This window comes from Octopus sinensis, linkage group LG1 (genome assembly GCF_006345805.1).
Source record: "Octopus sinensis linkage group LG1, ASM634580v1, whole genome shotgun sequence".
In the NCBI taxonomy this organism is placed as follows: domain Eukaryota; kingdom Metazoa; phylum Mollusca; class Cephalopoda; order Octopoda; family Octopodidae; genus Octopus; species Octopus sinensis.
This window is the reverse complement of record NC_042997.1, coordinates 176361326-176379739: the sequence shown is the minus strand read 5'-3', so window position 1 is coordinate 176379739 and position 18414 is coordinate 176361326. Positions and strand designations below refer to the sequence as shown.

Sequence of the window (18414 nt, the reverse complement as noted above, 5' to 3'; positions counted from 1 at the left end):
GCATGGTTTATTTAAAACAATATGAATAAATAAGCATTATATTTTGTATTAAGTAATCTGTGTGCATATCCCTTATATGGATATGCACACACACATGCACATGCACATATATGTAACATTTGTTTTTTTTATCTTTTCTTCAGGTTGCAATTTTATACACAAGTGTTGGTGGCTTTAGAAGACTAAGAATTCATAATCTTTCTTTAAATTGCTGCACACAGTTTGCAGATATGTTCAGAAATTGCGAATTAGATTCTTTGATAAATTTCATGGCTAAACAAGGTTAGTGACTTCAGTTACTTAATTTTCTTACAAATAACCTTTTCAATTTTCCTAAATTTATACTCTGAGAGTCCTCTTAAAATTCCAATTTACACTATATTTTCATGTTTTATGAATTATTGCAGCAATAAGAAACATCTTGAACAGCACGCCAAAACTAGTCCATGAGAACATGGCCAACCAAGTAGCTCATATTCTTCATTGTTATCGAAAGAATTGTGCAAACCCATCTTCAGCTGGTCAACTCATTCTACCAGAATGTATGAAACTATTGCCACTTTATGCCAACTGTGTTATCAAAAGCGATGCAATTCAAGGAGGTAAGAGACTTTCATTTCAGTAGTACATTTAGTGTCTTAATTTCAAGCAATGCATATACAGGTTAAATCATTTACTGATTTTGGGGCCATAGTTGTTAGGCCACCACCATTATTATTATTATTCAAATTAATTAATATGTTAATTGGTAGGGAGCTGGGTTAAACATATTTAATTTTGTCAGTCTGCCTTTTAATTTTAAATCCTGCCAAAGTTGACTTTGTTTTTCATCCCTCCAAGACTGATAAAACATGTATCAGTCATATACTGAGATAAGTTTAATTAGCTGTACCTCTCACCTATAGATTGTGGTTTTACCAGTGTGAGAAAGCTATAATGTTATAATTAAGCTAAACTTTGTTTACCTATAAGTGGCTGGATATCTTCTTTTACAAAATGTTTGATATAATTTACCAAATAAATAATGTTTAGATCATTGATTGACTTTGATCAACCATGGTTGAGCTAGATTGTCCGAGATGAAATGGAACACATGGAAATGAACCCAAAATTTCAAATTAGATGTGCCATACTTCAGTCTGCTCTGGGCCATGTTACATTTACTGCCATGTATTATATGACAGCATGGCTTTACTGCATTGGTTTAGATTGAAGCAGTTAGCAATTAGTTAAGTGTGTCAACTGAATAAACATCATCATTTCTGTCTAAATGTAAACTCAAAAGTCTAGTCTACTCAGTTTTTATGTGTCTATTTAGTTAGTAAATTAACATATTTTAAATATAACATTGTGAGCCATTGTATCTAGATAATGAGCCTTTTGTTCAGTCTGTTCATGTTTTTTAAGTAGTGCACTTTTTTTGAAACACTAATTACTTTTGTTATGCAGCTGATAATGGAAACCTCTGTCATTTAAAATTAGAATGGCATTAGATAGTCCTCCCAGTGCACTCAGCATATTAGTGGAATATCACTGAGACAAGGAAATAAGTTTAAGTAACTAGGGGCTATATTCACAAGTGATGGGAGGCTGTAGGCTGAATTGGGTGCTCAAATTGCAGGTGTTGGCACAGTAATGTGCCTGCTCCGGCATTTGATCCCCAGAAGAGAAGAGGTTGGTTAAAAAAAGCCAAACCTAGTATCTTCAATTCAGCTTTTGATCCTATTTCATCTATGATCATAAACATTGAGTAATGACCGAAAGAGTATGATTATAAACACAAGCAGCTGAAATGAGGCTCCTTTGAAGGGAAGTAACATTACCCAGTGGGATGTATAGCCTGGAGATCAGGAAGTGTCTCCAGGTTGAACTGCTACTTTTCCAAACTGAAATGTTACAGTTCCAGTACGGTGGACATGTGGTTAGGATGTTGCAAGAAAGAATTACTAGATGGATTCTTTAAGCCAAGCCATTCAGCATGAGACCTTGAGAGTAAACCAAAAATGAGATGGATGGATAACATCCAAAGACTTAGTTGGTCACATTTGGGAATCCAGAATAACTTCTAATAAAATCTCATGAAGAAGGTATCTGAGGACTCCATCCCTGTGCACCTTCCAGGAAAAGTGAGCAGAGAAGTGAATGGCATTAGAAAGGACATCCAGACTTGAGAAAAACAAAACAATTCATAAAAAATAACATATTTTTCTCAATCAGTCTACACACATCAGCATGAAGAATGGATTGTGTGAAAATGAAAAGGAGAAAAAGAAGTAAATTTTTTTGTTGTATCTTGGGAAGGACATTATGCCATTGATAAGCACATGCACTTCTTTTATTACTATTAGTTAATTAGTTAGCCATTTAACCAACTAACTGCTCAATTGTTTGATTAATCATTCAATCACTCAATCAGGTCCATCATAGTCCTTTTGTCAATATTTGTGACCTCATCAATGATGTGATTAATCTAACAGTTGATTAGTAAATTGGTTTACAAATTGACTTAAAATAATGAAAGTAGTGAATTAGAACCAGTGTATGTGTGTTTGTTATCAGCAATATGACCCTCTCAAGGTACAACAAAATCTGTTTCAACATACTATTTCACATCAAGAATCTTGCAAACCTAGTACAGAAACATACATCACCTTGAATTATAGAAATTTGTGACTTTACGAGAATGACCTTTGAATATACACAAAGATAATTTATGTAAGGAAAAGACATATTGAGCAGAATAAATCTTGTGTATATTAATTGTACTTGTTTTGTCAGATTTTCTCCCATTGTCCTTAAGTTGAAGGCAAGATCAACTCTGCCAGGATATGAAATAAAATATTTAGATACATTGAACATATAACAGAAAGCATTCATTTTTGGCTTGCATTCAATTCCACATATGAAGATTCGCTTAGAGCCTGTTTAGTTTTCAGTTAGATCAATATTATTGTGGTAATAAATTACTAATGTGACTATTCATTTTCTGACAGGCTCTGAAGTTCCAACAGATGATAGAAGTTACTGCTTGTTGTTGTTAAATGCAATGGATGTTAAATCAACTAATGTATTTTTCTACCCCCGACTTCTTCCTCTGGTAAGTTAACTATGACCAATTGCTATATCCTTTATTCAGTCTGTTACAATATTTTATTTTACACTCTTAGGCATTTGATATTCTGTACTAATGTTCTTAATTAATTTACTAGCCATGATTTATGTTAATATTTTCTAAATTGAACCCCAAAACTATCCTCTTATGCAATCACTTGATCTGCAACTATTAACAGCCAAATGTCTCTCAAATGACTTTCTACCATCTTCAATAATTCGATTTTAACAACAGTATGCAATGCTAAGCACAATATGCAAATGGTAAAAAATTGACAGTATAACACCAAACATGAGATGATGAAGACTCTGCACAAACCAGACAAAAAGAAAATGGTAAAAGTAGAAATATCCAAGCACCAGTGTTCACACACTTGCAAATAGTATGTGCTGTGTATGGTTAGATAGTTTGCTTTGTAAACATGTGATTCTGATTTTAATCCCATTGCGCAGCATCTTGGCCAAGTGTTTTCTGTCAGAGCCAAAGGTTGAATAATAATTTTGAATGACATTCAGTTGACAGCAACTATGTGGAAGGGGGTTTATGTGCTTGTGTATAATATCATCATCATTGTTCAACCGTGGTCGAGACAATGGAATTTACTGTGTTACGCCAGACTTCACCGTCCATCATAGCATTACGGAGGTACTGTTACTGGATGCCTGTATCCTTGGATAAGTTACTAAACAATGAAAACAGACATATGAATCAAACACCACACAAAGTAAAAAAAAAAAATTAATTAAAAAAAAGAAGCCATTAGAAAACCAATTATAGCAGCAACTCCATCACTTCCTAGCGACATCTGAAGAGGAATTTTTATATTCCAAAATATTATATCAGACTATGGATAATTAAATTATAACAGTTATTATAGTCCATCGTTGTTATTATAGTGCATTGTTGTGCCATTCAAAACACATTATTCTTTATACATCTTAAACTTTTATAAGAAGGAATGATATATCATAGGAGTTGTTTTCCTCAGCTGATGAAGCCATAAAAAATATCATAACAGTTACACAAACATAGCTAAACAAGCTGCAATCTTATACCAGTGACTTTCAGTAAGTTAAAAATACTTAACGCACTACATCCCTTTTGCAATAATTGAAAAAACAAAAACGGAAAAGTAAAGCTAGAACCCCAAAACAGGGTCTTCTCAATCTTGTGTTTAAACTCCAATAAGCTGGGATACTTTAATTTATGATACTTCTAATATTCATTCTCTCAATGTTTTGTTATTTTGAAGGAAAGAAATTCTTGTACAGTTTTTGTTTGATTGTGATTAGCTTCTGAGTGTTATTAGGACATGAAATGTAAAAGCCGGACTAGACTATTTTATGCGCAACTCCATTGTCTCCCGAGACAAAAAGGATGCCAATGTGTCCACATAAATTGTGCTGTCAAAATTCTTTGGAATCTAAAGCTAAATTGAAAGTTCTATAACACATATAGAATCCACTAAAAAGATTTCCACAAATATAACACATTTGAATGTATGTATTAAAGACAAAACCAGCAACATAAAACTCACTAGTATAATAAAGGAATGCATTCTGCTACATTACACACCCATGGGTTGGACAGCTTAAGTGGTTCCAATAAGTTACAAGGCTGTGTTGTGCTCCAATATCAGCTTTGGTTTGCATTTTATAGCTTTTCCTAATGCCAATAACTTTACAGCGTGCTTGTTAAAAAATATATATTAGCAACAGAAGATAGCATTAATGCTGAGAGATAATATTCATCCCCACTTAAACGTAAATGTTCTTTTAGAATAAACTATATTGCAGTAGATACCATCACAGAAACTCTCATGTTGACTTTTGATGCAAAATGCACTCTTCTTTATATTGCTAGCAGGGAGATAAATCCCTGTCACCTCTAGCTCTGAGACCACCAGATCATATGATTTCGACCTTCCTTGATCTTGTCAATGATGGACACTTGACTGCTAGAGAAAGCAGTGACTCATCTCCCTGCCAAAACATCCACGTTTAAGTGAGGATAAAAATTACTTTACAGTGTGTACTGGGTGCTTTTTTTTTGTACTGCTGGCAAAAGTTCTATTGTACAACACATTACAGGAAACACACAAGATGACTCAATAATATCAAACTAAACTATCTGTATATCCTAAACAACCTACACTAACATTAATATAGCTTACTAAACTAACTGCAGTAGCTTCTATCCATCTACCTTTTTCACTTCCATACACCTATTACAACCACATGGTAAACCTCTATAAAATTTCATCTTTAAACTTGCCCATCATTATATATCAGTGAACAAAAAAAACAACTTTACAAACGTTAAAAAAGCCCAGTGGAGCTATTTCCAACAAGTGACTAATTCAGTCACAATATAGAAACTATAGCACACCAATTTCACTAAATAATATCATAAACTAATGCAACACTCAACCTCATAAAAACAAGACAGATTTAAAGAAAACATGGGTACACCGTATACAACAGAAATAGAACTCAGCATTGAGTTACTAAACAATGAAAGCAGTCATGAATCAAATACCTCACAGTGATTATTGGCATCAAAGTCACAACCATTCACAATAGTATATTACTTCAAATACATACTCACTCTCCAACAGTAAACATACTCCCTAATTAAATATTTCTTCAAATCAGTCCCCAAGATCCATATAAAATGTGAGATATACATCTTTTACTTGGTTCTTTCTTCAGTCAAATATGAAAAAGCCTGATGTTCTACAGTATTACCAAAAATTAACTTTAAGTGCCTACAGAAATAACCAAAGTCCTTAACCTTACAATTACGGTACCACAGATTAGATACTAAAAGTTATTCCTTGCTTGTACCACTATTTTCCAGCTTATCTGACCATAATAAAACAAAATCTTGTGCTAACATTTTAAGAACATGGTATTCATCTTACAGTGAATTTTCTTATTTATTTTTATTGATCAAATGGTAACAGTATTCTTTATATTTCCATGGTTGAAGGTTTTTTTCTTCTGATGTTAATTGCTTCAGTAAATCTCTCAATTCTTCAAAAGGGGTCATTTTTTTGCTTTAGTTTTCAACCTGAAACCTTAACTATCTCAAATTGACGTGCAGTTTTGTTTGGCAATGAATAGAAATAGTGTTTCTTACTGTTTAATTTCAGTCTTTTGGTTGATTTAATTTCCTTTCCTCCAGGTAGTAGTTTCAAATAAATGTTATTTTTGTTTTCCAGCATCATATTGATGAATCAATATCAGACGAATTGGTTGAAGACTATTTACCAAAAGCTGTACGGTGTTCCCTAGAAAGGCTTGATGACAATGGAATTTATTTCCTTGGTATGTATGGTATCAAACAATGTAATCTCCACCTCAATGAACCATATTCTCTCAACATTACTCTACCATCTCTGCAATGCCACAACATAGCTATATCTCTACAATGCCACATCGTTGCCCTTCCTTCTCAGCAATTGATCTCTTTCTGAAATTGCATGACACCACTCTGTCCACTCTACAATTTCACTTGACCCCCATCCTGTAGAATGCTGAATAACCATTCTATTTGCACATCACCATATCCTCCCACAATCCCACATCACCATGTCCTCCTACAATAACACATCATCATATCCTTCAACAATTCCTCATCATCGCCCTTTTTTTTTTTAACAATATACCATGACTTTGTAATTATAGAACATATATCTTTGACATCTTTAAGTTGGTACCCTGTTTCAGTACAAAAAACTTTTAATCAATCTCCATTAATTAACAGCTAACAGTAACTCGAAATAATGTACCTTGCTTAAAAATACAATATTATGTTATAAAGCAAAGTTTGAGCCCATGTCTTCTTGGTCAGTAATCAAACTGCTATCCCCCCCATGCTATGCTGTAATGCAACGTTAAATGTTATAACCATGTTAGAATTTATTCAACACGTTAAACAAAAGATATTAATAATTTGTAAAAGCCATATGTTTTTGGATATTAACCTCTACTGCAGTGCTTTAGACCTTTTATTATCATATTTTTATTGAAATACTGAAATACACTGTCTTTGTTTCTATTAATTTCAAATATAAAGAAGGAATTTTGTAAAATAACTTTTCTCATTATTACGCTAGTGTTTGGAACATAATTTAACATGAAATTTTGATGGACAGTTTTAACTTAAACCACTTCAAAACAAATCTTTCTATCATAGGACCAAAGGAAGTTTCAGACAGGTTGGAATCAAGAGAGTTAAAGTAGATGCTGCATTACTGACCACATAGTCATGAGTTCAAAATTTACTACAGCCAATAAATAATCTGTGCATTACCTTTCTAAACCTGACTGACTGACACAAGTTACATTCTTACTTTACAGTTGGCTGATTAACAGTTACATGCACACTTTGCTATTAGAATACTTACTCCAACAATATGCAAAGATTTGAATTTTTTTTTTTTTAAATCGTCCAGTTCTGAGTGTAAAACTATTAGTGAAAACAGAATCACAGTAACAATACCTTTATTGTGAAGGAATGCTAACCATAAAGCCATGAATTCAGACCTTACGACAGTCATTGTGATGTCCTTTGACTAGCATGTATAACACTACTTGCGTTAGTTTACCAGGCTGATGATACTGACATTTTTTACTGTTGCCTCACAATCAAGTAGCTACCAGTATGAAGGACATTCAGTCCTATAAACAACTGCCACAGCACTAAATAAATATATCTATTTTCTGGCAGAAAAAGACTATTTTTACCTTAAAAATTTCAGTTGCATTTAGGGATGGTCTGGCATGAATAAATAGAAGTTATTTTCCAGGAATATGACACAAATAGATCCAAAGACAGTTTTTGGTGATGATGATGATAATAATAATAATAATAATTTCAAATTTTGGCACAGGGCCAGCAGTTTTAGAAGGCAGGGAGGAGAAGTCAGTTACATCGACCCTACCTTCTCTCATCCTCAAAGTACAAAACTTGTACTTATTTTATCAATTTGCGCCTAAATTTGAAATTATTATTATTATTATCAGCAGCAGCAGCAAGGTGGCCAGCTGGCAGAATCATTACAGTACGAGACAAAACACTTAGCACTTTTATGTTCTGTGAGCAAAAATCATCGAGATCAACTTTGCTTTTCATCTTTTGAGAGTCAAAATTACCAGTAAATCACTGGGATCAGTGTAGTCAACTTGCCCCTCTCTTCGGTTGCTCACCTTGTACCAAAATTAGAAAAAATTATTATATAAATTTCCATATATGAAGAAAAAAAAATCGGTCTCTGAAAAAGTTGACTGTAAAACAAAGCAGACATGATTACAGTGAAAACAAGATTATTCTTTACTTAATGTGGTGAGATAGGTTCAAATCTTTCAATAACTATTGCACTGCCTGTTTCACCTTAACAGGAAAGCTGTAACAATTCAGTTGCATAAAAGACTTACATGTCTAACAACAACATGATCACAGTTTCTTGCTGATATTGAAACATAACTAGAACACATTCTTTAAAAGAACATATGTGTACACACATGCACATATCTAAATATGCATTTGGGTGTATATAGATCAAGGGGGGAAGTTACTGAACATACGCTGTGTAACTTATATATTCATTCATTTGGAGCTAATGATTTACTTCTTTGCTATTGTTTCTTATGTTTATGTGTCCACTTAAATGAATATGTAATAGCAGGAGACCAGTTAACAGCTCCAACGAATATAAACATATATACATATATCTACACTCTCGGAGTGGTTGGCGTTAGGAAGGGCATCCAGCTGTAGAAACACTGCCAGATCTGACTGGCCTGGTGCAGCCTTCGGGCTTGCCAGACCCCAGTTGAACCGTCCAACCCATGCTAGCATGGAAAGCAGACGTTAAACGATGATGATGATACATATATATATATATATAAACACACTCACACATGTTTGTATATCTATATAGACATCTTTGTGTGTGTGTATATATATATTTACTTGTCTTCTTTTCCATTTGTTTCTCTCATTGTTTTCATACAAAGTTTATCTTCATATTTCATAGTTTACATATTTCGTACTTCATGTTATTTACGTTTTGTGATGTCCTGTACCCATATATGCATATATCTGTATGTATATATGCATGTAGGCGTGGGCATGGCTATGTGGTTAGGGAGCTTGCTTCCTAGCTACATGGTTTCGGGTTCAGTCCCACTGCGTGGCACTTTGGGTAGGTGTCTTTCACTATAGCCCCGAGCTGACCGGAGCTTTGTGATTGAATTCGGTAGGTGGAAGTTACTGCCGTGTATGTATATGTGCGTGTAGGTGCTTGTGCCTCTCCGAAAGCGAGAGAGGGATATATATATATATAGGCGCAGGAGTGGCTGTGTGGTAAGTAGCTTGCTAACCAACCACATGGTTCCGGGTTCAGTCCCACTGCGTGGCATCTTGGGCAAGTGTCTTCTGCTATCACTTAGCGGTTCGGCAAAAAAGAGACCGATAGAATAAGTACTGGGCTTACAAAGAATAAGTCCCGGGGTCGATTTGCTCGACTAAAGGTGGTGCTCCAGCATGGCCGCAGTCAAATGACTGAAACAAGTAAAAGAGTAAAAAGAGTATATATATATATATATATATATATATATATATACTATTTATATGATTGAATGTCACACATCCATTTCCAAGTAAGTTTATCTTCATTTTGCTGTGACTCTACCCTGTACTGTTCTCTCTCTCTCTCCCCTTTTTGTTTTCTCTCTCTTCCTTTCTCTAATTCTTTTCTTCCTTTCTCCCCCTTTCTTTTTTTCTCTCTCATCCTTTCTCTAATTCTTTTTTCTCCCCTTCACCGTTTTCTATCTATCTATCTCTCTCTCTTGTTGCTCACACGTGACCAACGTCCATCTTTCTTTTCCTCACATGATCATCTGTCTTTTCCTTCAGTCTGTCATACAGACCAGACGCATTCGTATATGTCTCCTTTTTTATCTTTTCTCTTGTCAAAGACAATATTCCTACAGCATTCGCTACCTTACCTCGTCTGGCCTAACAGCCCTCCATGTTTGTTTGCGTTTGGTTTGTTGTATGTCTTCTCTGTCCTGTTTTTGTTACCAACTTCGACTCTCCGCAGATCCCAAATTTTGATTCGATGGGGCAACTGCCTTTCGAAGCCTCGTATTGCCGTTAAATGCTCAAAATGAGTAGTAGATGGACAGCTGACAACTGATGAAGGGTCATTCTTTATGTTACTTGTCTTGTTTTCCATTTGTTTCTCTTGTTGTTTGCATACTCAAGTTTATCTTCGTATTTCATGTTATGTTTTGTGATGTCCTGTACCCATATATGCATATATATATATATATATATATATATATACACACACACACACACACACACACACACATATATGTATGTATATATACATATATATATGTATGTATATATGCATATATTGTTTTTATTTATATTATATATATATATAATATCTTGTTTGTGTTTTTAAAGAGTTTTATTATACCTTTGTTTCTTTCTGTTTTGTTCACAGAAAATGGATTAACAATGTACTTGTGGCTTGGCCACAATGTAAGTCCTGAATGGGTGCAAATGGTGTTTGGAGTACAAAGTGCTGCCCAGATCGATATTGACAAAGTACTTCTACAATTTCAGTCTAATTGCTCTTCTCTTTTCAGATGCTTTGGAAAACTGTGTGTATGGTGTGGAAGAAAGTGTCTGTTTGTGCTCCAGTTTTAGTTAGGTTTATAACTAATATACTTGTTTTAAAATTTATTCTAGGCACCTTAAGTTCATGAATTTATTGAAAGAAAAAAAAATCATCTTTTTAATTTAAGTGGCTTTAACCCTTTAGTGTTTAAACTGGCCATATCAGGCAAAAATTGTCTTCTTGTTTTATTCTCAAACCAGCCAGCTCTGACCTCTCATACCTACCCTACAAAGTCATTCTAAAAATAAACAGGGACATCATCAAAATCTCAGAGTTACAAGATGCTGTACAATTAATTTTAAATAATGTAATTAAACAGGCTTTACATTTGACAGAGTAATCTGAATGCTAAAGGGTTAATTCTCTAACAATTTTAACAATAAAAAAATTATACATATCTTGACAGTCACCTCACTTCTCTCCCTCTTGTTTGGTATGGAAAGACAAGAGGCAGTGCCCATGACCTTTCCTCTCAGATTCGGAAAGTAGATGCAGTTGATGCTCAGCTTGATTTCTAACCTGGAGGGGAAAATGTGGGTAGAAAGTGAATTCTGGAGTGCTTCAATTGTCACAGATTGGATTGAGCAAAAGTTCATCAAGTGAAATAAATAAGTTTGTTATGAAGAAGATAAATCTAACATTTCAGACAGGACCCTTCATCAAAGAAAGATGAAATGATCATGAGAACATTTTGTCTTTCTCTGATCAGGTGTGCTGTCGAAAATGTCTTCATAACAAACTGATTTATTCCACTTTGTAAAAGTTTTCTAATTGCTATTTGCAAATATAAACCTTCATCAGTTTCTTCATGTTTCACTGTTCAATTTGGAGTTGGAAATGCCTTTCAGTATTTAGTTCTGTCTCCCTGTGTCCACTTTTAGGGGTTAACTTATTGTGAGGGCATGATAAAGTAAGTGCTTGTAATATACTAACTTGATTCACTCAAGTAAATCTGTTGCTGAAATATTTGTGATTTACATCTATAGAAGTAATTGTATATCAGTTAGAGAGAAAATAGGAATTTTTAATAAGACATCAATAGAATTAAATGTATTTCCTTTGAACAACTGAAATTATGCCTTTGAAGAAATTATTATTAGGTAGCGAGTATTCAGTTCATTTATATGTTCGTGGTTTGTCAAGACAATAAATTAATTTTGACCCTTTTTTAAATTGTTTTACTTTGTAGCTTTAGGAAAGGAATGTACAACACTCTTTGTTTCATGTCCTTTATATATTTTGAGTAGTTATTAATGACAGGTGCCATGTTGCTAGTGTGACCCAGTTTCAATGCCCAATTGAAATTATAGTTTTTGGGAAGGTCACACTGCCAATTCTCCTTCATCAAAAATTGCCCCTTTTTTATATATATTTATGGAAGAAACTATTATTATGGTTTGTTTAGTGTCATCTGAGCCCTGGTGAAGCTGTCCTTTGAGGTGACCAGCTCACCTTTGGCTACATTGTCCAATACTTCCTTTATATTCTAATACCATAGTATGTGTGATTTAAGGGAAGTTTGGCTGCTGTTTCTAGCTAGTCAGCTGACCAGATAGTCTCTCTCTTAATGCTTGTTTGCTATTATTATTGATAGTATGAATGCGGTGTGACAGTAAGTTCTTAGTGAATGGAATCTGCTACACACTTTCTTTGATTTTCTGTTAAAAATACCTTATATATTCTACCATTGTCCCTAGGAAAGGCATGCCTAACAGAATTACCCATTTCTCTTATAAGTTTAGTTACATACTAAATAAAGTCATCATTGCTATTATTACTTATATGCATTTATTTTTATCTTTTTGTTCATTATAATTTAGATTTTGAAATTCTAAGTATAATTCTTTTTCAGATTTCTAAAAAGACAAAAAAAAAACTTAAATATACATAATCTTGTAGTAAGAAATTAAATTCTTAGTAATAAGTTAAATTCTTTGTAATAATTTAAAACAGTCTAGATGTTTCTATCCTTTGTTTGTCATTCATATATATATATATATATATTATATTAGTCCAACCCATGCTAGCATGGAAAGCGGACGCTAAATGATGATATATATATATATAATTTATTCACTTCAAAGATTAACTTGTTTATGAAATATAGTTATTTTCTTTCTACTGTATCAAATAAGAGAGCAAATAATAAATGTTTGGTTTTTTTCTCTTTTCCTTTTCAGTGCAAGTTGATAGAATTGGATAATCCTTTATCGCAGCGAATACGTTCAATTATTAGGATAGTACAACAGGACCGCAGCAGACAAATGAAGGTAAGCCATTTCTTTATCTTTTACCATTTATCTTGTCTGAGTCATTTGACTGCACCCATGCTGGGGCACCGCCTTGAAGAATTTAGAGTCAAATATATCAATCCCAGTACTTATTTTTTTAAAGTCTGGTACTTATTCTATTGGTCTCTTTTGTTGAACCACTAAGTTATGAGGGCATTAACATACCAGCACCGATTTTCAACTGGTGGTCGTGGGGTAAACATAGACACAAAGACACACACATATAGATATATAGACATATATATATATATACGATGGGCTTCTTTCTGTTTCTGTCTACCAAATTCACTCACTGGGCTTTGGTCGTTCTGAGGCTATAGTAGAAGACACTTGCCCAAGGTTCCACACATAGGGACTTAACCCTGAATCACTAAGTTATGAGGGCATTAACATAGCAGCACCAGTTTTTAACTGGTGGTAGTATGTTAGAAAGGGAAGCAGTGCCCATGTTTCATTATATGGCCTCCAAAACTAGTGGAAGATATCATCAAACTAGAAAAGTGGCTTGAATACTAGTAACAGAGTAGACTCTGCTAAAAACACCTGAGGTGACAAGGGTGGTTAACTATTGAGATAGGATGGGGTATAATTGAAAAGACTTTTCACTTAGAAAGCTTTATCAACATGTTCACTGTGTCTTTTCTTTTTCTTTTTAATTTGCTACAATAGGCAAAAGACATTACATAGATGGGTGAAAATGAAGCAAATTCATTTCTTTTCACCAACATCATTTACACTTTTAACAAATCTATAATTTTGTTTTTCAGTTGATTATTGTTCGACAGCGAGACAAACTGGAGCCGTGGTTCAATCACTTCCTTGTGGAAGACAAAGGCATGAATGGCTCAGCTTCTTATGTTGACTTCCTCTGCCACATTCATAAAGAAATTCGAAACCTTCTCAGCTAACAGAAACCAGTCTTTCTTCTGTTGTAAACAACACTAGAAATATACTGCATGTGCAAAAATTTTAAATATATATATATATACATATATATATATATAACAAACCAAAAAAAAAAAAAGAAAAATTTTCATTGGGAATCTATCATTCCATGAAATGGAAGGCTGTAATAAATGTAATTTTTTATATCAACAAGAGATTGTTTGACAAGCAAAGACACTACTGTCTACTATTATTCCTAACTGGTGTACACATGCATACCCAAACACTCACACACTTGACATGAATACTGACACAGACTTGATACAAAAGTTGAAAATGTTAGATATATGGCACACATGTACATTGCTTCTTATTCTAAGTTAGCTTCATATAATTCAACATAAAAGCCAGTACAGATATATGATCATGTATACGTTTGAGCGTTGAAGCATTGAAAAAAAAAACTTTGTTCAGGTGAAACAGATTCTTTCTTTCTCTTTTTTTCCTCCCCCCTAAAGAAAAATTGTTCTCTGGCTACTAGTATAAATTTAACAATATCACTGAATAAAAAAAAATGCCTTGCTACCTGTTTAGTTTCCCTATGTTTCATTCCTTATGCAGTTGTTCATATATGTACATTAAGTGATTGACATAATACTTTGGAGGGCAAATTTTCCATTTTTGATAAATTTTCTAACTGATGATATTAAAACCCAAAACGTCTTCCATCTTGAAATCTGTTCTCATTGTAGACAGTGCCCAGGGTCTATGCCAGTATTCTCTATATTTCTGGAAAGATTTTTCCAAGTTCTTGCCAAGTAAAAATGCTAAACTGGTTACGGAAATATATATATATATATATACATAGCAAAAATACAATGAAAGAAGTCTATAGAATGTAAATTACTTTTCTCTGAAAAATATAAGTAATTGTAAAAATAATTTTATCAGATTTTATGCGACTAGCTTTGTAACTAGCTCTTATAGAGTTGCAGATTAGTAAACAGTATTCATTTTTTTTTTTTAAATTTAATAATTTTCCATACTGTTCGCTATAGAAATATATCATAAATACTTTATTGCTACAATGTTATTGTTTTGGTAGCTTGAGATAGTTCACATCTCTCTGTTGCAATGACTTCATATTATGGTTGTCTGTTTCGTTACTAGGTCCAACTGTAAATAAAAGGCCTTGAGAGGGATTAACAAAAAAGAAGAAAAATAATTACCAGGAATATGGCAAAAAAGATTATCCAATGACCATACATTTGATGATGAAATAGTATTCCTATCATTTATTACATTACTCGTTAAAACATTATGTTTTCATTGCTCTTTATTCTAATCACAGAAAATTTTTTTAATCTATTTTTAGGAGTGTAATTCAGTAGTATTTGTATTACAAATTCAAAAAATGGTTAATTATATATAACATATATATATTTGATGGATCCTCCTCCAACTTTCATGATAGGCATTCAGTTGTTTGCTCAGTTGAACAGCATCTGAATAGTTATCTCTCTCTCTCACACACACACTCACTCTCTCTCTCTCTCTCACACATACACACCCACTCTCTCTCTCTCTCTCACACACACACACACACTCTCTCTCTCTCTCTCACACACACACACACACTCTCTATCTATCTATCTATCTATCTATCTATATATATATATATATATATATATATATATATATATATATATATGCACACACATACACACATTTTTCTTTATAAACTAAGGTGATGGTAAAGTATTTCTTTAATGGAAGAGATAAATTGGAAGAAGTTTAAATACAATGAACATTTATTTACTTTCCCTTCAACATGAAATTTAAAAAGAAATCTCTAGTGATGGTTATTTGAAGATTTTATTCTCTTGTTGCATTAAATTACTCCAAAATTCTGATTGAAAATATTAAAAAAAATTATTCTTTCATACAAAATGTTCAGTTATTAAAATATATCTCATGAAAAGTTGTATTGCATTATTTATAGATGGTTATATAACTATTTTTTAAAAATCCAGAAAAATAGCCGTATGTTATTTGTTTAAATATCAACAATAGGTGATGAGTATTTGGACATAATGCAAGAAGCTATTTGCTGACATTTACATCTTTAGGGAGAAGTTATTTCAACATTTATGTATAGCTAAAATTTAAATAAGAAAATTAAAAATTAAAGTGATAAATTATTAGTCTTCTGTTTATAATATTCTTACTTCTCTGAAATCTTCTTGGTTTCATCATAGCATTATATTTTTAGATAATAAGTTTTCTTATTATTCAAACATTTTGTTCCAATGGTATTCTGTACTATACAATAGTATATAAGAACTGTCTTGAGTTGTAGGATTCATAGAACTAGTTACCCAGTTTCCATGCCATTCCCCACTTCATTGGATGCCAGTCCATCACGGTCACTCATTTACAGCTGAGTGAACACAATATACTACCTGGTCAAGGAAACAAAACTACAATCTTGTTATTGTATGCTTAACACTCTTTCACACAACATCTGATGTCTCTTATACCCAATTTATCTCTTCAGACATTTACACTTTGTCGTACATACACACTGACAATGCTCATCCAGCGAGGCATGCTAGCTTCATTTCTTTTAGGCTTTTGCATGCAGTCATTCCCATGTTTCACTGCCCTGTAGTATAGCTGTCCATACACAGGCTTCATACACTCTGCTTTGACATTGATAGAGAGAGGCCGTTTTTAACTGCGAACCACTAACTTCATCTCTATATTCATTGCCATATTTACCTTACTGATAGCACCCTTGCACATGAACTTAGATGGCTCTCACGAGCTGCTCATCTACCCCCAAAGTAGATGTTAAAATTATGATGATGATGATGATATATAGCTGGAATGGCTTGGATCATTACAAGTGTACTCAGAGTTCATATATATGAGATTAAGTGGTAAATATGTACAGCATAATACTGAACAAGAAGCATTACCTCACTTCAATCATTGTCATAGAATTCAAAACGAGAAAGTGTTCACATCCACTTCATGTATAAAGTGTAGATGTTACAAAATGGCTTTCATCCCATTCTTAAACAGCAAGTGTCAAAACAATCTACAGAATATTTCAAATGGAAGTAAAAGCAGAAACAAGCCATCTTACATAGTAACTCGACCTTTAAGAAATAGTAGCCAATTTGCCATAGAATAACTTAAGACTGTCTTAAAATATAATGGACTGCACACAGTAATCTTAGATACTAAAATGCCTGAAGAAAAAAAGGGGAAACAATGGATGTTGATCACAGTTTTGATATCTTTAAGTATACAATGTTAATCTGTTTGACTGGCTCACCCAGAGAATAAATGACAGCACTAACAAAGGAAGATACATTGAATAATGTTGCCTGATATAGTATGTATGATACATGATCTCTAATTGTGGAAGGAGTAGACCCAGGAAAATCTGAGATGAAGTGTTAAGAAAGGATTTTGTGACATTTGGCCTCACAGACAGGATGACAAGGGACCGAGACTTCTGGCAGATTGCTATGCTTGAGAAGATACATCATGCTAAGTAAAATTGTGGTTATCCTTGCATATAGGCATGTCTCCTTTATCTCTCTTGAGCTGAGCAATCCTAATCTTGCAGGCTTATGGGTGTTTTGTAAAAAGCACCCATGCTAGTGCCATATAAAAGCACCCAGCACACTGTAAAGTGGTTGGTGCCAGGAAGGGTATCCAGCTATAAAAACCATGCCAAAACAAACATGAAGCCTAGGCAGCTGGTCATCTGTGAAACCATTGAACCCATGCCAGTGAAAAAAGAACATTTGATGTTAAGAAAATTTTTTTACAGTTGGAACATCTTTGATCATAGATCTATTGTATCGGGTTTCATAAGGTTGGGTAGTACTCACACATGCATGTGAATACATATAAGTATTACAAGCAAACATATATATATAATTGAAATAAATTTGAGCTGAAAGAAATAATTCAGAGTGGACAGTAGGAGGTATTTAAACAGCAAAGACAAATAAGGGTGCAAGATAAAATATTAATTTCTTAAAGTTGTCTCCACTTCCAGAGAGGATGGACCAATCACTTTGCTGCAATTAGTACCAACTCCAAAAGGAAAGGCACAAAAGTCTCAAGAATTCTCATTTTCCAGTTAAGTTCTGGTGTTCATGGTATCAAATATTACTGGCTTTGTGCCTAAATTAGAAGCCATTGTTTAACATAGTAAGAAGTACCAAACTGTATTAAAATTGTTTAGTCTGTGTTATTAGAATGTCTAAGTGTACTGGTATCTTGTAAATAGATAAGCTCAAAAAATGTCCAACATTATGGGTATGTTAAAAAGCAGAAGTGTGTGCCAAGTTTAACATGCAATGGAAAGCTGATTTGAAGAATTGTAGTGTGGCCATCCTAGC

General features: G+C 33.5%; 1 protein-coding gene across 2 annotated transcripts in view; it reads left to right on the top strand.

Moving 5' to 3' along the window:
- Nucleotides 1-14578, top strand: part of LOC115209248 (protein transport protein Sec24C) — a 57328-nt gene extending 42750 nt beyond the window's left edge. For both annotated transcript variants that reach the window (XM_029777537.2, XM_036507114.1), the window contains 7 exons: nucleotides 144-282; nucleotides 408-602; nucleotides 2994-3097; nucleotides 6336-6441; nucleotides 10638-10741; nucleotides 12995-13084; nucleotides 13873-14578. In XM_029777537.2, the coding sequence (XP_029633397.1) occupies nucleotides 144-282; nucleotides 408-602; nucleotides 2994-3097; nucleotides 6336-6441; nucleotides 10638-10741; nucleotides 12995-13084; nucleotides 13873-14013 (879 nt within the window). In that variant the 3' untranslated portion in view covers nucleotides 14014-14578. The remainder of the gene's footprint in view (nucleotides 1-143; nucleotides 283-407; nucleotides 603-2993; nucleotides 3098-6335; nucleotides 6442-10637; nucleotides 10742-12994; nucleotides 13085-13872) is intronic.
- The last annotated feature ends 3836 nt before the right edge of the window (nucleotides 14579-18414 follow it).